The sequence below is a fragment of the Neofelis nebulosa genome, chromosome X (assembly GCF_028018385.1).
Source record: "Neofelis nebulosa isolate mNeoNeb1 chromosome X, mNeoNeb1.pri, whole genome shotgun sequence".
In the NCBI taxonomy this organism is placed as follows: domain Eukaryota; kingdom Metazoa; phylum Chordata; class Mammalia; order Carnivora; family Felidae; genus Neofelis; species Neofelis nebulosa.
Genome location: NC_080800.1, coordinates 107,233,979 through 107,256,183, shown reverse-complemented (window position 1 = coordinate 107,256,183; position 22,205 = coordinate 107,233,979). Strand labels below are relative to the sequence as shown.

Genomic DNA, 22,205 nt, shown 5'->3' with positions numbered 1-22,205 from the left:
CACCGATCCCTGAGAGGCACTGGGAACTTCATTGAAAACAGCCTCACCCTATAGGTCTGTCCTAATGCCCATGTACAGGGGGTATCGATTGGGTCTACCCTTACCTCTTAACTAATATTAGTGTTATGTGGCTTGACCACTAGCTGTGTAATTGGCTGGAGGCAAGTCACAACCTCCCAGAGCCTCAGTTTCTATGTCCATAAAATAGAGAAAATATATTCCACATCAGAGGGCTGGTGGGAGAATTAAATGAAGTAACATAGGCAAAACCCCTTTAAAAGGCATTATAAAGAGTGAGGCGTCCTTATCATATTATTTCAGTGCAAGCTCTTAAATTTTTTTTTTTCAACATTTTTTATTTATTTTTGGGACAGAGAGAGACAGAGCATGAACGGGGGAGGGGCAGAGAGAGAGGGAGACACAGAATCGGAAACAGGCTCCAGGCTCCAAGCCATCAGCCCAGAGCCTGACGCGGGGCTCGAACTCACGGACCGCGAGATCGTGACCTGGCTGAAGTCGGACGCTTAACCGACTGCGCCACCCAGGCGCCCCGGGTGCAAGCTCTTTAGGGAGGGCCATGCCCATGTGTTCTTTATTTCCCCCACAGGACTGTCCGCCATGCCCAGTACATGACAAAAGATCAGTACGTCTGGGAAATGAATAGCTGCAGCCTCAGTTTCTCCAATTTGTGAAACAAGGGGGTTGAGCAAGATCCAAGAGTTCTTAACTCGTCTCCCTTGACCCTGGCATGTGCTCTCACATGTGACATTATCAAGGGCAAATCCAGATGTGGGGGCCATCGCTAGAGCATGAGGAATTGGCTATAGATGATGCACAGCTCTTAGAAGGCCAGCTATCATACTACCCCTTTCTCCCAACTAGCCCCGACCCACCAGTGGGTCCCCACACCTGTCCAAGAACTGTGGTGTTAGATGGCTTCTAATGGCAATTCCAACCAGAACATCCTAAACCAGGGCTTTTGATGCCACAAGCCCGGGCTGAGGCAAAAGAGGAAGGAAGAGAATGGTGCCTGATGAGGGAGGACCTCAAAAAACATGGGGAAGCCATATTATAGCATTTACTGCCACAGGAAAAGCAGCAGCCCCTTAACCCATTTACCCAGGGCAGGGAGGGCTCTGGAGTTTATTCAGTTGTAGTGGGGCAAGAAATTCACAGTAGCAGGAAAGAAACGGAGAATGGAAGTAGCAGTAGCAGGTGTGTGAGTGGAAGTGGCTCTTCCTATCTCCTCTGAAGGTCAAGATGGGAGATACCCAAGTCCAGAACAAAAGGGAAGGTCATCGGACTCAGACAAAAGTAAGGGGACCTGTCTGGTTTGGCCTCTGCCTGACTCTCTGATGTCAACCTGAAAGGTAGTAATAGGAGAGATCAGAGCTTTCCAGAGAAGAGAGACATTTGCCAGGCAATCCCTTCCTGAAGAGGTCACCATTGGATCTGGAGGAAGGTAACCAAACCATATGCCAAAGCCAAGAGCCTCAATTCAACACCCTTAGACACATGCATGGAGGGAGAATGACCTACTTTCCAAAAACTAAAGCTGCCCCCAAATCAAATAAGATGCATTGCTAAGTGGTGTTCTTCATACTCCCAGAGGTGTTTAAGTAAGGGCTATTGTCAACAGTGCTAGAGAAATCTCTGCTTTGAGTGGAAAATGGGACCAGATCACCTCGAAGGTCCTTCTGATTCCAAAGCCAGTAGGTTCCATAAGAAGCACCCAATCTTCTAGGAAACCAGCTCTCAGAGAAGACTGGGTGATACAAAAGCTCTTCTTCATCCTAACACAAGCAGCTGAGACCAACGGTCTGACACCTCTTTCTTGACCAATCCCTTACGGCTCCAGCAAGAAAAGAGGAAAATTATCACCACTCTCTCACATAGTTGAGGAAAATTAGCTCAATTGCTCTCTGAAGTGTAGGGATGGTACCGTATATATCTCTCCTTAAACAGAGCCGGAAATGACTGCTGGCCTCCTTTGCATTACAGTAAACCCAGAATCTACTGCCCATCACAATGCAGGTATTCAGTGTTCACTAACAGGGAGACTGTAGATGTTTCCCAGCGGCTCAGGATAAATACCTTATCAGAGACAATCAGTTGTTGCTTCAAGGGCAGAAGTCAGAGAAAGACAGTGAGAGACAGACATGTTCTTATGGAACCCAGAGATATGCTTCTTGCTCATCTGGAAATCCACTACAGAAATGGGTCTACCCCTCCCCCCACCCATAACCCCTGCAAAAAAAAAAAAAGAAAAAAGAAATAGGCCAGAACAGTACTTAGCAGAACATACTGATATTAGCCTTGGTGACAGTCCATGATTACATATTATAGCATGTGACGTAGCCAATGAGAGCCTGGTTTTCTCCTTGGGCTGCCTGCTTTTCCAACTCAGGTCCAACAAAAATGATGCCACCTCAGGTCACCTCAAAGCTTCACTCTGCCTCTTAATAACCTTTGTAGCTTTAATTGAGAAAGCAATGTTGTGCCCGCTTCTACTTGAAGTTCTTCTGTTAAGTTGAGGAAACTTTGTACTTCTTTTTAGTGAAGGGGCTGAAGGTATCCCAGGAAAGGCAGCCAATGAATGCCTCTTTCTTCTTGAACCCAGGATTCTAGGAGGGAGAACCCAGCCTCCCAAGACCCAGCTCCCTCAAGCCAATCGGGAACTCCCTGGTTCAACTTGTCCCATGCCAAGGATGCCACTGTGGCCTTGCCCACAGGTTCAGACTTTTACACGAAATTGGAGGGCTCGGGCCTTCATGCCCTCTGCTCACCTGCAGGTCAGTCCAAACTCATTCAATCTCAACTCCAAGCCAAAACCTGGGGACTGAAGTTGAGTGACCCCCTCTGGCAGCTGGAGCTCATAGCACCAGGTTTCTAGGGGTGCAGAGGCTTTTGGCTGGCGAAGAGAATGCAGATGTGGGAACACCCAGGATGCCCGAGGGTCCCCAGAAGCCAAAGTCACTGTGGTTTGGGGACGAGTGACAGCAGCTCACTGGGGCAGCAGCCCCCAGCCAGCCTTACCTGCTCTCCCTTTTCGCCGCTGCTCTTCTTCTTGCTCTGTCAGGTACTCCCCAGTCTGATATTTTCGGCTCTTCTGTCGTCTCCGCTTCTTCCTCTTCACCAGGCCTTCCTCCTCATCTTCCTCCTCCTCCTCATTGGTGTCCCACATTTGCCGGGCAGCCTCTGTCCTCCAGGGCATTTCTCGGGCTCGCCACAGGTGCCGGCGGCCCTGGCTCAGGAGAGTCTTGTCCTGGGCATGGTGGCTGCGATACTGGGTGTCCCGTTGGGTCTTTCTCACCTTTCGACGCTTAGCTGGGGTGGGGGTCACATCTTCTTCCTCCTCTGTGGGGAAGACCTCCTGGCTTCCCATGTCACTGTCTGCCATACCAGCAAAGGAGCTACAGATGCTTCCTGTGGACGGGATGTACAGAGGACGGTCAGGTACCTCTTCAAAGGACAAAGAGTATGGTGTCGAAGCAAGTGCCCTGGATTAGAAGCTTGAAGGTCTGGGTTCAAGTTCAGTCTCTGCCAGTTATTAGCTGTGTGCTCTGGGAAAGTTCTTTCACTTCTGTTTCCTTCTCTATAAAACGGGGACACTGTTCTTTGCCTTACTGGCCTCAAAGGACTGTTTTGAGGCTCAAATGAGATAATTCACCCATAAGCACTTTACAGAGTCCAACATACCACACAAATATCGAGTATCCAAAACACACGCCCTTCCTCATCCATGTTGCTGTGACTTTAATTCATTGCACAAACTCTTACTTCGTGCTTACAAGGCACCAAGCATTAGGTGAGGACCAGGAGGGGGCCACAGGTCCCTGCCCTTTGGGAAATTAGGGTTCAGTGGCAGGTAAGGGAGGGCAGATCGGCATGGCACCCCCGCCCCTGCCCGCTATGTGACCACCAATCTCTCTGACAGAGCCACCCTGGATAAGCAGAATCATCACAAAAGAAGAGTCTCAGGAAAAGCAAAGCAAGGAGTTCCTTTCCTGTGACACAGCCTGGGTTAGTCCCGCCCAGATACTCCTCAGCCAGGCCCTCTTCCCTTACATTGACCCCACCTCCTAATGAGTGGCCAAGAGTCCAGGGGTGGAGCTCTCTCCCTGCCCCCCCCTCCCCACTGCAGCTGTTCCTCACCACTGAGCAGGCTCATCACTGACCACCCCAGCATGAGGGTACCTTTCCTGCCCTCCCCCACCCCACCCTCTTGGTGAGAGGCCATTTTCATCCCCACTCCTCCCTTCAACTTTACTAACAACAAAAGTATAACCCTAAATTGGCCTGGTTTTAGCACAACAGCAGATCTGACGATCTTCTTCAGAAACAGCTGAGACACCATCATCTTTCTCCCAAAGACTTGCTATTAACTCGACAATCCCCAAACACAAGCGAGGTGAGCAGAAGAAAGAAATGGTTTGAGGCAAAGAAAGCAGCCCTTAACCAAAGCTTCAAGTCAGTCAGACTGCTCAAAGACAACAAATATCCAGCAAACTTTCCATATACAGACCAGCCAGGGAACGAAGTGTTCTGGTTAATCTAATATTCTGGTTAATACAGAATCACCATAGAGATCACACAGAGATCACCAATTTCCAAAGAATCAAATACAGTACAATGTGTTTAACAGTAAAACGGGACTGGGCATAATGTAATCACTCTTTGATGATTCAGAAGACACTTCAGGATTTTGCGAGGCCTCCAGGCCGTCATTATGAGCCCCAATTATCACTGCGTTCTCTATGTGCTGAGTGCCAGTTAATAGAATGTCAGATAGATGAGTTTACACTGTGCCCTGCTTTCCCATTCTATCCACTTTGCATGGAAATATGGGTGAACCGGGGCAACCACTTCCAGGGCTACGAACCAACATGGAGGCTAGCAGACAACAGTGGTAGTTAGAAACAGCTATCTTCTTTTAGACGCTGAATACAAATTCAGGGACCAAATGTGATTCTACTGGCCCTGATAACTCAATGACCATTTCCAATTTTGTTGACGCCTGTCGCATAGGGCAATAAGCCCAAAGGTTCTATGTCCGTGCCTGAGACTGGCTCCAATAATCATGAGAGGCCCAAGCATGGAGTGGGTCAGTCTTCCTGAGCAACACATGCCTTTCCTCTTTCCATCATCGGCCGCCAACAGAGATGTCAAATCCCATTTGGAAAAGCTAAGCAAACGGTCCTAAAATCGTGGGCAAGGCTCCCCCTCCCCACCCTGGGCTTTCTTGTCCCTGCAAGGAGCAGGGCATCTTAGCACAGTGAACCAAATTCCCAACTCTCCACCTGGGCCAGTGGTGAAATCACTCCACCAGATTTCTACCTCTTTTTGCAGAGAAATGCCAATATGGGCCACGGCTTCAGACTCACTCACCAGACTGACTGCGCGTCCGTGTGCTCAGAACAACGGGGATGAAGTCACGGAAACTGCTCTTTGCTTTCTTCTCCAAGGAACCTGGAGTGATGTGTGGTTTCAGGGAAGAAGGCAGAAATATCACAATCAGAGTCAAAGTACTGAAAGCACCCCTGAGGGGCTCAGATGAAAAATCAAGGTGGGGGGGTCGTGTGTTTTTCCTGGTCACATTTGTTAGCTCCCCTTATGCTATCACCTATGTACATCTCTTAGAGAAGGAGCAGTTCCCAGTGGTTTCTGAAAACTGGGAGTTGGGTCATTTTTGCTGACACCAAAAAAGGCTGTGTACAGAATCGATTTGCCAGCATGCCAGAAAGTTGAAGGTCTGCCTGCCTGCATGACTACGGGGCTGCTGCACCTCCACGAAGTTATAGTGAGCTGGAGCAGGTGCCAGAGAAGGGCAACCTCAATGGATCTTAAAGGACTGAGCGAGGCAGGAAGATGGGAGCAGGGAACAGTGGACAAAGGAACACTCCTATAGAAGAACAGACTAGGAAGAGGCGGTCATGTCAGACAGGCAAGGCCATGGAAACATGCTACTGCCCGTGGCACTACTTGGGCAGCTCTCTCTCATGAGGGCACCAAGAAACTAGAAGTGGCAGAGCGTACAAGTCAAGTACCTGCTTCCATACTCTAAACATCCTGTGTGTCCCTAAGTAAAGGGTTTAAGATTTCCATAAACCCTTCTGGCTAGCTAGCTAGGTATTAATTTTAAAATTTGTATAATGGGAGTTTTCAAATATGCCAAAGGTAGAGAAAAAGGTGTAATGAACCTCCCTCCAGCTGTTTCAGTCTCAATCTTCATGAACCCCATTTCTTCTCTAAGCCTAGACCTGTTGCAGAGTAATGGGTTGGCTACTCTATTGTATGACTGACGTTTGTCTGAAAACCAACTTCTTTGGTCCTCAGAGTGTACCTTATTCTAGTCACCAGGGGGAATAGAACAAGCCCCTTTTCCCTTCGCCCTTGCCTCTGATTTCAGAGGCGTAAACTACATCACACTTCCATAGCAAGGGAGTCTTTCCCTGGACTTTCCCGGGCAGTCCAGAGCCATCTGCCACCTCCCCCCCCCCCCACAGACCTGCCCCAGGGAGCCCTCTGCAGCTCAGCCCAGGGGGCCAGGACCTGTTGAGCCTACCTTCCTCATGGCCATCGGTTCGTTTTCCTGGAGACTGGGAATCCGGCTTTGTTGGCTTCCGGTGCTTGTGCTTTACCCTGACTCTATTGTGCTCTTTTCCTGAATCTGAAGCCCCCCTGGGGCTCTTCTTGGTGGGTTCCTGGGGGTCACTAGGCGGCTTCCGGCACTGTGGAAAGGCAGAGAGAGTCAGGTCTGAGGTCAGTTTCGCTTCTTAAGAAAGCTTTCCCAATGGGAAGTCCTGTGCCCCGTTGGACACATGGACATGAGCTGCCCAGGTGGGGGCCAGGGGAAGGGGCCGCCTGCTGCCTTCCACAGTGGGCTACAGAGGCTTTTCTGGACTGAATCCAGTGCCCTAGCTAATCCCCATAGATATCCACACCCCATCGTATTTACAGGTCTACAGAGCCTGCATTCATAAGCAGGATTAACACCTGAAGTCAGTTTGAAAGGTGCAAAAAAGTGAGGTTCATCCAAACGGCAATAGAGACGGGCAGAAAACAAAAATGCCTCTTCGGCAAGATGGGTGACTGACTACATTGGTCAAATAACTTCAATGCGAATGGTACTATTACCAACAACTGAAAACAATTTCTTAGTCCAGGCTGACTCAAGAAAAATGGTCTATTTCCATGTGTAAATTAATACCAGAAAATAGACTCAACGAAGACAAGAAGAAAGGCATGACACAGGAGCAATTCAAATCTCCCCATACTTATGGAAGACAATGAAGAGGCCGAGGCAGTATTAATAATGCCACTTTACACTCTGCAGCACTTTCAAAATCTCAAAATGTTCTCTTCTCTGTTATTTGATCTGATTTTCCTGACAACCCCAAACTGAGAAGCTAATATCATCCCCATTGAACAGACAAGGAAACTGAGGCTCCAAGACAAGACGTTACACGAATTTGTCCAGGGCAACACACAGACCCAGGTGTGACTGCCACTTAGCAGGCAAATCTACAAATTAGCTCATTTGTGCCTGCAGTGAGAAAGTGGTGGAACTGGGACTGGGGCCTAGGGCTCTTGGCTCCCACCTGGGCCTCTCCACAGCAGCTCTTGCTCTTCTCCCTCCCTGCTCACGTCCTTCACTGTTTCTGCTCAGCCCGCTCTCTCCGATAGGCACAATGGCCTTGCTTACACAGCGCAAGGACTCTCTCAGCCTAACAGCCACATATCCTCATAAGCTTTGAGGTCTCTCCATGCCACCAAACAAGAAATAGGGCAAGGTAGGGATTTCCAGTATTCTAGCATCCCGGAAGTGAGTAATAAGCAAAACGTTTTAACAACGAAAGGAGGCCCTAGGAAGAAAGGAAGGGTTGTTTTCCCCCAAGCCGACTCACATGCCACCTTCTAGAAGGTTATTACTGTATAGCTCCAGCTACGGGGATGGCAGATGTCTTATCAATAGAACATTTTCTGTGGTGTTGGGGGGTGTCTCAATTCTCCAGCATCAGGGAGTCACCTTCCCCATCAAATTCCAGGGACTCCTACTACCCAGCGAACTACTCCTGCTTCTTACTCAGCAGAGGGCTGAGCTAAAAAGTCAAGTCTCAGTTTCCCCCTTTTGCTTGCTGCTAGTTCCTACAAACCAATGTGTTAGGACAAAAAAAGAACTGGGGAGGAAATAGAAAGATGGGGAACTGTTGGCTTAAAATCTCACCTTTAGGAATGGCCAGAGAAAGATCACTTTAAGTCAGGGGGAATAAAGTTAAATGCATATAAATCTGAACATGTCCTATTTATTTCTGAATATCATTTTTAGCTGGCTCTTTCAAGTGCAGACCATTAACTTTTATTTCCTAAGACAGACAAAAACAAGTAAAACAGAACATCTAGAAAGGATTTCTGTCTGTAAGTTCTGCAAGGGCAGCACTGAGAGTAAAAACACACTGCATGCTCCAACTTAGGCAAAAAATTGGGTGGATGGGGAGACCGTGTAAGATGAATGTTTTGGTTAACAGAGTTTTGAAAGGTTTTCCAAAGAATTTTCCAAAGGATGAGAAAACAATAAAATACACCCAGCACCAGATGAAGCAGAACTCTTCCTTTGCTGATGATTCAGCCAACCCTTCAGAATTCCATGAGGCCCTAGGGCAGGTGGTATAGGAGACAGGACACTATTCTAATTCTTAGCCATACCCTGACAGGGGCTGTTTTGAATTAAGCCCTGATCTTACTTTGCTTATCAACAGTTTCTTTCTCAGGAAAATGGAAGACAAGAAAATAAAGATCTGAGTTATTTACTCTCCCCTCAAAGTGGAAATTTCATAAATCATTATAGGAAGCTGCTAAGGGCTGCTACAAGGCCCCAGATCTTGTAACTTTATTCTCTGTCCTGGGTATCTGTCAGTGGGCCCAATGAACTATTCATCTAATATAGTCAGGGGCAGTGCCAGCCTGTCATCAGGTCTCCTGTAAGACATAAGCTCCATGAGAGCAGGAGCCGTATCTATTTTGTTGGTAACACTAACAATAACAATAGCATCCACAAACACTTACCGAACACTTACTTACTATGTGCTAGGCACTGTTCTAAGCATTCAAATATATCACCTCATTTACTCTTTTTTTTTTTTAACAACAACATTATTGACAGGTAATTTATTCAGATATATCATACAATTCATTTGATTAAGTTTACAATTCAATGGTTTTTAGTAGTCACAGAGTCATGTAACCATCACCTAGTTCCAGAACTTTTTCATTACCCCAAATGGAAACCCCATACCCATTTCCCCATCTCCTCCAACCTTAGACAACCACTATTCTACTTTCTGTCCCTATAAATTTGCCTATTCTGGATATTTCAGAACATCACCTCATTTAATCTTTACACAGCCCTATGAGGACATACTATTATTGTCTCATTGTACAGATGAAGAAACTGAGGGCCAGAGAAATTAAGTCATTTGACTGAAACCACATAGTTAGGGAAAAGTAGGACCAAGACTTAAACTCAGGCACTGTGCCTGGTTCCAGAAACTATACTGCTCACCAAAAGGCTGCACCGCCCTCCTGAAGATGTAGCTCAGTGCCTGGGAGGGACTGGCATGTAGCAATAACTCAACAAACACTTGCCAATGGTTAGTGAAACAGTTATACATAAGGAGAGAAGATAGTGTGGCAGAGCTGAAGATGAACATGAACTTTGGAGCCAATGACTGGAGTTTGAGTTCTAGCTCTACCAATTAGTAGCTGTGTCACTTTAGGTAACTTACCCATTCAGTCTGTTTCCTTCATGTTCCTATCTGTAAATTGGGTATAGCATTCACTTCATAGGGTTATTGTAAGGACTAAGTTAGATGACATCTGTAGAAAGCATTTGGTATGTTGTGTATAGTACATATAATGACAAGAATTACTGTTCTTTTTTTAATAACATTTTAAAATATTTTAATGTTTATTTATTTTTGAGAGAGAGAGAGAGAGAGGAAGGGGCAGAGAGAGAAAGAGAGACACAGAACCTGAAGCAGACTCCAGGTTCTTGAGCTGTCAGCACAGAGCCAGACGTGGGGCTGAAACTCACAAGCTGTGAGATCATGACCTAAGCTGAAGTCAAGACATTTAACCAACTAAGCCACCCAGGTACCCCTAATGTTCTTTTTTAAAATTTTATTTATTTACTTTGAGAGAGAGAGCGAGACAGCGAGCACACACACATGAGCAGGGGAGGGGCACAGAGAAAGGGAGAGGAAGAATCCCAAGCGGGATCTGCACTCTCAGTGTGGAGTCTGACATAGGTCTCGATCTCACCAACTGTGAGATCATGACCTGAGCCAAAATCAAGAGTCAGACACTTAACCGACTAAGCTACCCAGGTGTCCCTAAATTATTCTTCTTATTACTATCAAGGGCAAATCACAGCTACCTGAGTAAATGCTATACATATGCTCTACTATGTCATGACCTGTGTTCCTACTTGGCATGTTTGCCACACAGAAGTGGTTGTGAAGTCACTGAGAAAACCCACCTAAGCTCTATCCCTGGGGTTCTTAATTTGGAGCCTATGGGCTGGCTTTGTGGAGGGGATGGGTCCAAGAACTTGAAATTACTGGCAAAATTCCGAGGTCATTTTCTGTGAACAGGGTCTTAGCAGCTTCTCAAAATGCTTTATGGTCCAAAAAAGACTAAGAGCTTCTGCCACAAACCCAAATTAATGGCACTCTAGCTAGAAATCTGTTCATTAGTGTATATCAACATTCAGTTTGAAGGCTTCTTAACATAACTTGAAATCACTCCATATTTTTTAAAAAGTTTATTTATTTATTTAAATAATCTGTACATCCAACATGGAGCTCGAACTCCTGATCCTGAAATCGAGAGTCACATGGTCTTCTGACTGAGCCAGCCAGGCACCCTTAAATTGCTCCATATTTTTGAGAAGCCTTATCTTCAAGTGCTTCAAGAATTTCCCTGGATCACCAGCAGCCTTTGGATCCCCTCTGGAGTACCACTGGATTGAAATGGAATCCTCTTTACCCATCTTTTTGCCTAGAACCCTGCCACCATGAAGAACCCAGAAGCAGACACCCACCTGCCTTCCAAACCACATTCCCGATGGGTTGAAACCTGAAGCTGCCCCTCCCACCAAGCACTGGGCAGGTAGGAAACTGTCAGATGAGCCCAGAAGCTGAATTGGAATTGGCTCCGGCGCCACAAAACTCCCAGCCTAATCCTAAGCAGGCACCCCCAGCGGTGCAGAGAACAACTCTGTCCAAGGCCCCTTCCCTCCCCTTGAGAATCCCTAGTTCTCAAGGCCAGCAGTCATCTCAGAAAAGGAAAAGGAAGAATGGTTATGTGTGGAAGAGCCTGTTATCAATTGATTTCCGTCATCAATCCCTTCTCCTGCTCTCCAACCTCATGTGGGACAATGGCTTCCCTGGCCTCGGGGACCAAATCATTTCCCACATCCTATAAAATACAAGCCAGCCCCTCCTGACACTAAAACACCATATATGGAAAATGTGACTTAGAAAGGGGACAGCAGGTCATTATTCACTTTACACAAGCCTTCCAAGCCTTTACACAAGCCTTCAGTTCACAGAGCTTCTCAAGAACACTGCCATGGGAGGCTGACATCTGCAGGACAAAGCAGACTTCTGGTGTCCCGGCCCTGCCCTCGACCTCAGCCCAGAACTCACCTTGGGTCCATGGGAACTCCGGACTATGACCTTGGTTTGTGGCTGCTGCTCCTCAGCATCCTTCTCTTTGCCAAACTTCATCTTCTTGGGCGGCAGAGATTCAGTCGCCCCATCGGTCACCACGGAGTCTGGCTGCCACTTGTTCTTGCAGGCAAAGACACCCACGCTTTCCTCTTTCACTCGAGCCTGCCCAGCCTTATTCCGAACTTCAGCTTGGCCCCTCTGGGGAGCTGCTGGGAGGCCATCGGTGCGGAAGCAGGTGGCTAAATTGAAGACGACGTCACCATCCACCTTCTCCATTTTCACCCGCCCCAGGTCCACCTGACTTCCAAGCTGTGAAAGCTCTGTGCCGGAGCCCCTCTTGCTGCTCGGGACCACATCCATGATAAGCTCCTTGGGGCGGCTGTCATGAGGTAGCAAAGGCAGCTCGGGCATCTTGTGCAGGTTCTGGGGGGTGGCCAGGACCAGCTCGTGGGACATGTAGGTGGCCAGCACTTGGTTTTTAGGCTTCGTATCTCCTGCCAGCTTCAGGCCACAAGCCCCCTGGGAACCTTCCATCTTAGGAGTGCCGTCAGGACAGAGGTGGCTCTCGGATTCCTCAGGCCCCTGATTCACTTTTATGTCCCCACTGCTAGGCTGGACAGACAGTGCCAAGGTCCCTGTCTGAGGGCTGAGAGTCAGGAGGACAGGGTTGACTTGTTCTTCATAGGGCTTGGCAGCAATCCGGCAAGTTTTGTTCTTTGTGCCAGTGTCCTGCTCTGGAGCAAAGGGGCCTCCAGGCCGTGGCTGCCCCTCTGGAAGTCCATGCACAGCTTCACTGGGGCTGAGAGGTGACACACCAGAAAACTCAGAAACAACGCTGGTGGGCCTGATGGGCACCCCCTGACTGGGCGTCAGCTGCCCGGCACTGGAAATGCCAATGGAAAGCAGAGACGTTTGGTGGTATGGTGACCAGCCAACAGGCAGGACCTGGGTGCTGGTGGGTTTCCCATTAACTGAACACCGTGGGTAAATATTTGCTGGCCCCGTGGACTTCCACAGAGAGAGCTCCTTGGTTTGGCACCCCGGCAGCCCGGGGGCAATGCGGGCTGGGGTGTAACGTTTGACTGTGCTTGACTGTCCCTCAGTCCCAGCCTGGCTGCCCTTCTTGCCACAGGGGGCACCAGTGCTCTTGGGTTCTCCTTGATCAATGATGGAGATGGGCTCCTGCTTGGGGAGATGGCGGGGGTCTCGGTTGAGGCCCAAGTTAGGGTCTTTGTTCAGCAGCAGGGATGCAGGCACTGGGTTGGCCACTCCCACATAGGTGCCAGGAATGGTGCTGATCAGCGCAGTCGAGTTCTTCACCCAGGTGCTTGGGTCCCCGTTCCTCACAATGTCGGGAAAGATGACAAAGGGCGAGGAAGTAGAGCCCAGGCAGGAGGTGACATTGCTACCGGCAGCCTGGGTTGTGCGCTGAGACCTAGACAAGACTGTGGAGAGGAGGGCCTTGCTGCTGGTGTGCACAGGGGTCAATACGGGCATGGGAGGTGTCTTGCGTTGGTTGGGCAATGGAAGCTTCTGGCGGTTGGACTTGGAGGAGAGGTCGAGGGGCATCTCACTGCACTCAGGTGGAGATGCCATCTCTCGCTCCAGCTGTGGAGGTGACTTGAGGGGAGAGAAGGTGACGGAAGTCCCTTCTGTTTGCTGCTCGGCACCACCTGTCATCTTGGCAGGGTGTGGCGGGGCTGAGCTCACGCTGGGGGCTGGCAGCAAAGGCTGTGGGGTTGGAAGCACCTTGGCAGAAGCCGTAGAGAGGGAAGTATCTGCCAAAGGCCCGGGGACCCCATCGGGTGCAGGCTGGGTGCTGGTGCTGCTGGATGGGGAAGCACAGGGAAGCCTGTTCACCTCCAGAGAGACCAGCTTGGAATCTGAAGTCAGAGGCCGGGCAACAGAAAATGCATATGGGTAAGACCGTAGCTCTGGGGAGGCCAGCACACCGGGGAGACACCTGTCCTGAAGGTATGAAGGCAGGACAGGGAGTGTGAGAGTGGAGGAGACTCCCAGAGTGGTTGGCAGTGTGGCCATACTGAGCGGCTGCCCACAGCTCGGAGGTGGGATATATACCAGCGGCTGGCTCGGGGTCAGTACTGTCCCTGGCTGAAAGGACAGGGGTACTTTTTGCATAGCTGGTGCCTGAGCTGCAGGAAAACATACTCGGCTCAAACTAAAGGAGGCTGGGATTGGTGCAGAGGTGGGAATGGCAGCCGGTGTGGCGGCCGGCATGGGCGTGGGGGCTGGAGTGAATATTGGGGCTGGGGTGGGTGCAGGCACTGGCGTGGGAGCAAAGGCAGGGATGAGGGTGGGGGTGGAGGGTGGGCCAGAAGATGGGGTTGGGGTGGGCATTGGCACCGACGGAGGGGCGGGAGCTGCCGGAGGTGTGGACGCCGGCATGGGGGCCAGAACTGGAGTGGGGACAGGCGTGAGGACCAGAGTTGGAGCTGATGGGGGCACAGGGGCCTGGATCAGAGCCAAGGGAGGAGCCGAAACTGGGACCGAGAGGGGGGCAGGGGCTGGAGCCGACAGGGGGACTGGACCTGAGGGGGGAGCAGAAGCTGGCACAGGCACCAAGACAGAGGCTGAAACCGAAAGGGGGTTCGAATCAGAGATGAGTGTGGGCACCGACGGTGGCGCTGGAGCCAGAGCTGGGACTGGTGCTAAGGGAGGGGATGGGGCTGGAACTGAGGTGGCGACCTGGACGGGAACAAGCCCAGAGTGGGGCACTGGGGTGGGGACGGAGAGGGGAACCTGGAATGGATCTGGAACAGACGGGGGGACGGAAGCTGAACTGGGAGCGGGGGGGCAGATGGGGGCTGGCAGCGGACTAAAGTTAGTGGGGACCAGAGGCAGGGTTCCCTCCACAGGGACTCCAGTCCCCAGAGTTGTCAGAATGAAAGTATTCTTCTCCCCAACACCATGCCGAGAGTCCAAAGCCTTCACCCCAGCTGCTGAGCAGTCTGTTTGTTTGCTCATTTGGGTGCCGAGGGGAGCCCAGGAGCAGTCAGCCCTGCTGTTGGCAGCGTCGGCACTGTCGGGAGTGGTAAGCTTGAGCCCGTCTCCGGGGCTGCTCAGTGGCACCAATAGGCCCTCAGCCTCTGCCACGCTCCCAGCATAGTCCATTTTTGGCTGGGGGTCGTCAGGCTTGTCTTCTGACTTGTGCCCAAGTTTTTCTGCTGCATTGCCATCTGGGTCTGCCCCCCGGGCATTGCTGCCACTTCCAACTGCTGTGAGCTCCACCTGCAACGACAGAGCAGCGTGCCCGTCTTAGCTAGCTCTCTGCGGATGGCGCAAGTGTCCCGAGGCCCAGGAGAAGCGACTGCTGGTCCTCTTTGCAACTCGACCAACCGGGTCTCGGCAGAGGCAAAGAGCAGCTGGCCAATTTCTGTCTCACATACGGCAAGTCCTGGGAAATACCCTGTTCCTTCCTGCCCCCCTTCTTGGGATGGCAGACTGGGCACGTTGCCCGGGGCAGTTTGGCTCCGCCCTTTGGCGGGCGACATGTGGCTTCACATGGCCCCTTACCTTGGAAAAACTGCTGCTGACACAAAACTCCTGAGATCCAAACCGCTGGCAGTCACCTGACGTGGACTCCTCATCAGAAAGAGGTGCTCTTCTAGCATGGGAGACACAACCAGAGAAGAGCCATGAGGCCTAGCCTTTGGGCCAACACCACCTTCGGCAGAACACCTCCTGCCTGCCTGGGTTCCCATAAAACCTTCCTGTCCCACTTCCCTTGGTGGCTGGGAGGACATTACAAGCAACTGGAGGGGTTGAAGTCACAAGCCGGAGCCTGCATGCCCAGCTTTGCAAATTCTTGTAAAGGAGCCCAATCTGACTAGACTCCCCTCTTTGGGCTGTGTATCCTTTTTTTCTGGGGCTCTCACCAGGAGTGTGGATGACAGCCCAGCACCTTTGCTTTGTCCCCAGAGCTTACCCATCAAGGTGATCGTCCGGCACGTACTGGGCATTGCCAAAAGGGGAGAGATGAATCACAGAAGATCTCAAAAGGCATGCAAACCAGTTTTCTCTTAAGTACACTCTTATTTTAAGTCTATAAGGGAAGTTGGCTGCTGGTATCATAAGGGTAATCCTTTTCTAAAACAAATAACCACCTCCATTGTGTGTCATGTTCTAAATTTGAATCATCACCTATTCACCCGATGGGGTTGCCTAGAGCAGATACACATTTATTAGGGCGCGTAATGATACTGATTCGAGGCCACCAGGTCACTGGGTGCTGAGGGGCATTTCAAGGGCATGACTTCTTTCCCTCCGGGGCACCTCTTCCCCTTTTCTAAAGCACCACCAAACTCCAGCCAGCGCCTGCCCTCCTACATTTCTATCCTTGCCTGCACGCCATGCCTGCCAACTCCCCACTCCTCCTTCATCTACTCTCATCCCAAAGGGTGGCCTGCAAGGCCACAGACTCCAAATTCAAGTTGGTATATTGCAAAGGAAAGGGCTGAACACCAGAGAGCTCAGTCCCAAAGGAGAAAAACCTAACTGAACTCCAATCTACTCAAAAAGTCTTCTCTAGATTTTGAGTAAGAATCTTGGAAAATAGGGGCACGTGGGTGGCTCAGTCAGTTAAGCATCTGACTCTTGGTTTCAGCTCGGATCATGATGTCATGGTTCATGAGATCGAGCCCCACAGTGGGCTCTGAGCTGACAGCAAGAAGCTTGATTGGGCTTCTCTTTCTCTCTTAAAATAAACTTAGGACTACAAGGTGAAGTTCAAGACAGGACAAATACCCACTAGAAATTTAGTTTTTTGAGAAGAGTCACTCTCTGCCCTAGGGAAGACACTAATGGGGCAAGAGCCCAGGTGAGTGGCTGAGTTGAAGGTCTGGGTGCAAGAATAAATCTCCAACTTTATTGGAAGCTGAAGCGCTATGGCACAGCTCCAATGGGGAAATGCACAGGAATGCTCTGTGTGCCTCTGGGGAGGTGGGCCACCTTGCGTCTTTGCCCTCAGCTCTCCAACAGCCCAGGAAGAAGCCAGCATCTGCCTCACCAGCCACCCTAGCCTAGGACAGTCAGGGAGCCTGTAGCCAACCCCCACAAAAATGGGGAGGGTCCTGCTAACTCCCTCCCTCTCACTGGAACAGGGCACTGGTGATGGACTCCAAAACTGTACCTGGGACAAGAGAAGCTAAAAAGGCAAGGGAGATCACCACAGGCCTCTTCCCCTTGTTTCAGGGCTCCAGAAGGGGCTAACCAGGGGGAAATGTCTGTCTAGTCCCATTAAAACGCAACTAGGCTGGCAGAAGTGGGAGGGTTCCACTGCTGGCAATGACTGCTGGTGACAAACAGAAATGAGTGTAAGGACAGGCAAGGGCTGGAGATGCAGTCAGGGGTCTCGAGGAAGGGGAGGAAGGGGGCCCTGGGGGAAAGGGAAAACATACTTTGACAACAGCTCCTGGGAGACCAGAAAAGCAAGGCCTATACTCCCAGCCTTGGGCCAGGGAGAAGCATATTCCAACTGGACTGGCCAGTGATGGTTTTGGAAGGAGGACGGTGGCAAAGGGAAACAAGCAGCATTGCCCTCTCCCTTGCGAACCCCACCTGAGGGGCTGGGGACCCCACCTGCAGGGGCTCCCAACCAAACAAAGGGGATCTAGCTGCATATCAACCCCCTGCCCTTGCTGGACTCCCACCCCCGAATAAAATCACCTTGAATGCAGGAACCCCACCCTCAAAGATAGCCACCAGACACCAGCAGAGCCAGCCTGCAAGCCCAGGGACTCTGGGGGTGGCAGGGGCAGTGGAAGCAGCAGTCCTGGCCACTCCAGCCATACCCATGCCTGAGTGCCAGTCCCTGAGGCTCTGGGAAAATGTTGTGTAGCCACGTTTCAAATCCTCAGAGGAGAGGGGTGTGCAAAGCTAAGCAAACATTAAATCGCTCCATGGAGAGAAGAGTCTGGGACAGGAATAGCTTGCAGGGGAGGGGTGCACAAAGAGAAGTGGGTCAACCAGGCAAGGTTAGGAGAGTACAGGCAGCAGGGAGGAGGGGGCAGGGGTCAAAGCAGGCTTCAATCAGGACTGAAAATCAATCCCACCATTTCTTCCCAACAGAGATGTCCCTGGGCGATTGTGCTTAAGGCTCTGTTGAACTTAAACCAGAAATGGCCATAACCTTTCAGGGCTGTTTTCCTAATTATTAAGGGCTAGCACCACTGACCAACCAGATCTTTTTCAGTTCCCACTGGGCCCTGACCACACCATACACATCAGGCCCCTTAGATTCCATCCCCTGCAGACTTTCCCTGCCTGAGTCCCAGCACACCCCAAGACCACCTGCATTCCAGCCAGGGTCTTCCTGAAACACACCATGTGGGAAATATCAACTCTCACCTCAAACTCCTACTCATCCCTCAAGCCCCTGCCCAGATATCACTGCCTCTGGGAAGCCCTCCCTTATTCCCCCAGGAAGTCTGCCATTCTTGCATCTAGACTCCCACAGGACCTGTACATGCCTCTCTATAGCACTCACCATCAGTGTCCCATGACTGTTGGTTTGCTCTTGCTGGATTTAATAAATGTTTGTTGAATGAAGGAATGAATGGATACAAGACAGAAAGCAAGCGAGCAAGAAAACAGAGAGTCAGCCAGAGGTTTGACTAGAGTCCGCCTTCTGGGGCTCCCAGAAGGGCCCTGCCCCTGTTCTCACAGTCCTCAACTGCATCTGATGAAACTGGTCAGGTTTCTCAAACAATTTTAAGAGTTAACCCCCATGTGCAGCTTTACACCCAAAATTTCTAAGTTCTACCATTTGTAAAGGGCTGAGGAAGATGATTTTTAAATAAGGTGGGATACCATTTTGGAAATCAGCTGTAGCATGGCCTAGACTGTAGAGGAAGGTGACAGTAAAGGGTAGATGCAATCAGAAGTGACAATGCTTAAAAGGTCATCTTAACCACTAGGCATATTTGGTAATGTAACATCCCAAGAAAGGTCCATAAAGAGGGAAAGTCAGGTTTGGGACTCACTTCCTGTTCCTTTCTCAGCAGGGATTTAGCATGGACAGTGAAGCAAGGTAACTTGTCCACTTATTTTTTAAAGGCTCTAGTCCAAATCTCTGCCTCCAAGGCTCAACTACTTAAAACGAGTTGCCAGTGAATGCTTATACAAATCGATACCACCACCCTCCTTCCCCCAGTTCATCTCTTAGTAATTATCTAAGGACATACTTCACACCCAAAGGAAAATATCTTTCTAATGCAGATCTGAGAGGGATTTTGTCTTATTTTCCTTAGTCCTGACTTATATTCTAAAATTAAATTCCTTTTAAGTCCATCTCTAACTTGTTCCTCAGCATAGAGAACATTAAACTATTAGGCACTAATGGCTTTAAAAAAAATAAAAAGGTCTATTCTCCTAACCTGAACCTAAGACAAGTATATAGTTCTGTTAAGAGCAGAAGAAAAAAGAAGATACACACAAAGACGTCCATTCCTTTACCCTTCCAAATTACCAACATTCCCCCACATGCACACACACCCATTGCACACACTCCCAAGATTTACCCAAGGAGACACCAGATTTGAATCCTAGGAAAAGCCATATTGTTCTTCATTCTAGGGGATTGGTCTGATGTATTTGGATTTATTTTTTTTTTTAATTTTTTTTAATGTTTATTTTTGAGACAGAGAGAGACAGAGCATGAACGAGGGAGGGTCAGAGAGAGAGGGAGACACAGAATCCGAAGCAGGCTCCAGGCTCTGAGCTGTCAGCACAGAGCCCAACGCAGGGCTCGAACTCACAGACTGTGGAGATCATGACCTGAGCCGAAGTCGGTGGCTTAACCGACTGAGCCACCCAGGCGCCCCTGATGTATTTGGATTTAAACAGTTGATGGATTGAAACAACAGCTAAACACCAGCAAGCCTGGCTTTTCTAAAAATGAGAGAGGCACTGCAACTATCACACGTCTCTGTCTTTGGCCCAGGGTCACGAAAGTCAAATATAAAATCTGAAGGCCATTTTGAGTGTCCTTCCTATGGAGAGTTATCAGTAAAGGGCATAGTTTGGTCAACCAAACATTTTGGTGAACAGAAAATTTAAGACAAACACGTATCACCAATTCTCGATTTCGTATGACAACTACATTAAGCTGTTTGATCTTCCTGAGATACTTCATAAGGATCTCACTGCGAATCATCATTAGCCTCATGAGGCAGGAAAGCGCTGATCACCAGAATACCCACTAACAGTTTCCAGTATACAGCTGAATAATAAAACTGTCTTTCTTCCAGGCTTAGATCAAGGACCAAAAATATCTTATGCGTATCCTTGAGCACCGAACATGGATGCAGCAAATAAAAATTGCAATCGTCTGAGCTTCCCCTCACTCCACAATCTGACAGTTCTTAATGAATAGACAAATGTTAGTTGGACAAAGGTCATCTGCTGGCCTCCTCACCTTCATCTGAACAGGAACGTCATGGCAAGGCAGCCACTGACACAGTCCCAGCCCCATCCCATCTCAGGAAAATTAGCAACCAAAGCCTCTTCCCCAGGGTCCCTCCCAGGGCGTGATGCAGCTGTCCCTCTGGTGAGTAGGTACCGCTCACTGGAAGCCAGCAACAGCTACCTTCCCAGCCTCCTCACCTCTCCTCGTTGATGCCACACATGCGAATCCGGTCAGAACTGGTCCAGTTGTGCACGCCGCTGTAGAGTGGTGCTGTCGAGATCATGACAGCCACTCACCACCAGATAGGACCTGCTGTGGCCGCTCCCCCTGGGAAAAAAGAACTCCGAAAAATCAAAACTCATAACAGGGACAGCTGCTTTAACCACCTTTAACAAGGAAACATTTAAATAAAGGCAATTATGGTACCAAAACATTAAAGCAGTCTTTCCCACAAGGCAGCCTGCTAAGGAAAATTAAGGTCCAAATGGGGATGAGGGTGCACCAGCTTTCCAGGAATCCATAGGTTTCAGGATGGAGACGAGGATGCTGTTAATCACCTAGAGTGATTTTTAAATTATCTTAAAGACAGATATGCCTGAGTGTTCAAGGAAATTCAATCTATTCCAGACAAACGAGATGACAGTGTATTTTTTCACATACATTTAGCCCAACCAACTGCAATTAGACGGTTGTTCCCATATATGAACAATGCGTTGAAAGACTACTGGGGATCTTTTTCTCAAACCTCTCTAAATCCATGGGTACTGAAGTATTTGAGTGATGTACCAATTTAAGTTCTCCAGAGGAAGCACACGCTTTCTTTATAAGCCCTTCAAAAATACTCTATTCTGATTTCGACTTGGGAGTTATACAGATATAACACATATATCTAAGCTGGTTTAAAGTTCCCTAAAAATCAGATGCAATACCCCTTGTACTCTGGCCACAAACAAGCAAACAAACAAAAAACAACAGTCCGTGAAAAAACCACACATTTCTGTCCTTGTCCCTTTCTATAGGTCTTGTCATCCCCATGACCTACCACCCCCTTCAGCAGCTAACATCCAGCTGTCGCTGTTGACAACCACTGCACAGCCAATTCACCCTTCTAGAGAAAATGAGGCATCAAGAAAAAGAGGTTTATGTTTACCCAATGAGCTTGTCTTAAGACCCTTAAACTCTTGAATTAACTTATTAGCTAAAGTCTTCTTCATCAAAGCTCAACTGAACAGAACCCTCCAGTGATCAGAATTTTCTGTTCTCCACTTTGCCAAGAAGTAAACTACTAAAATACAGCCACATCAGGGGTTTGTTTCATTAATTCTTTATATAATTTTTAGAGACTGTCCACATTCAACACAATAGCACTTATCCATTCAACAAATATTTACTGAGCTCCTACTGTATGCCAGCACTGTCCTCGGTACTGGGGATTCAACAATTACCTAACAACACCGAAATCACTGCCTTCATGAAACGTGTATTCTAGTGGGATGAGACGGACAATACACATGTGAAATGATTCCTGTTATAGTATAAGGTGGTATATAACACAAGCTAAGGGCCATGGTGACAGAGGTGGGGCGGGGGAGGGGAGCAGAATGGGCTACAGTCTGTAAGTGGATAATCAGCATATGTCTTCTGAGGAGACATTTAAACATCCTGAAGGAAGCAAAGGGGTGAGCCATGTGGATATCTGGGGGAAGAGCATTCCAGGCAGAGGGAACAATCTATGCAAAGGTCCTAGGGCAGGAGGCTACATGATAAGATCAAGAAAGAGCCAGGAGGCCAGGTGGCTGGTACAGCAGAGTCTCCAAGCAAGGGAGACAGGCAGTACAAGGACAGCAGAGCCACAGCCTCCCATTCTCATCCTGGTCCTCACCCTCCTCCCCATGTCTGTGGTGCAGGATACTTCTGCCCTTGCTTTCTTTGTACTTGCCCCACTCTTGGCTTTCCTGACCCAGTGCCTGCTGGCTTCTCCAGGCTCTTCTCCCTCTCTACCCACCCCAGAAACCTAGCCCTCATCTTGCCTGGTCTCTCCTCACCCC

General features: G+C 49.3%; 1 protein-coding gene across 8 annotated transcripts in view; it reads right to left on the bottom strand.

Moving 5' to 3' along the window:
- BCORL1 (BCL6 corepressor like 1) overlaps nt 1-22,205 on the bottom strand; it is a 63,951-nt gene that overhangs the window by 24,270 nt on the left and 17,476 nt on the right. For 7 of the 8 annotated variants that reach the window (XM_058714574.1, XM_058714572.1, XM_058714573.1 and 4 more), the window contains 6 exons: nt 20,355-20,484; nt 15,267-15,357; nt 11,709-14,981; nt 6,566-6,731; nt 5,389-5,469; nt 3,037-3,426 (listed from right to left, as the gene is read on the bottom strand). In XM_058714574.1, the coding sequence (XP_058570557.1) occupies nt 3,037-3,426; nt 5,389-5,469; nt 6,566-6,731; nt 11,709-14,981; nt 15,267-15,357; nt 20,355-20,440 (4,087 nt within the window). In that variant the 5' untranslated portion in view covers nt 20,441-20,484. The remainder of the gene's footprint in view (nt 1-3,036; nt 3,427-5,388; nt 5,470-6,565; nt 6,732-11,708; nt 14,982-15,266; nt 15,358-20,354; nt 20,485-22,205) is intronic. The other variant, XM_058714578.1, reaches the window with a different exon arrangement.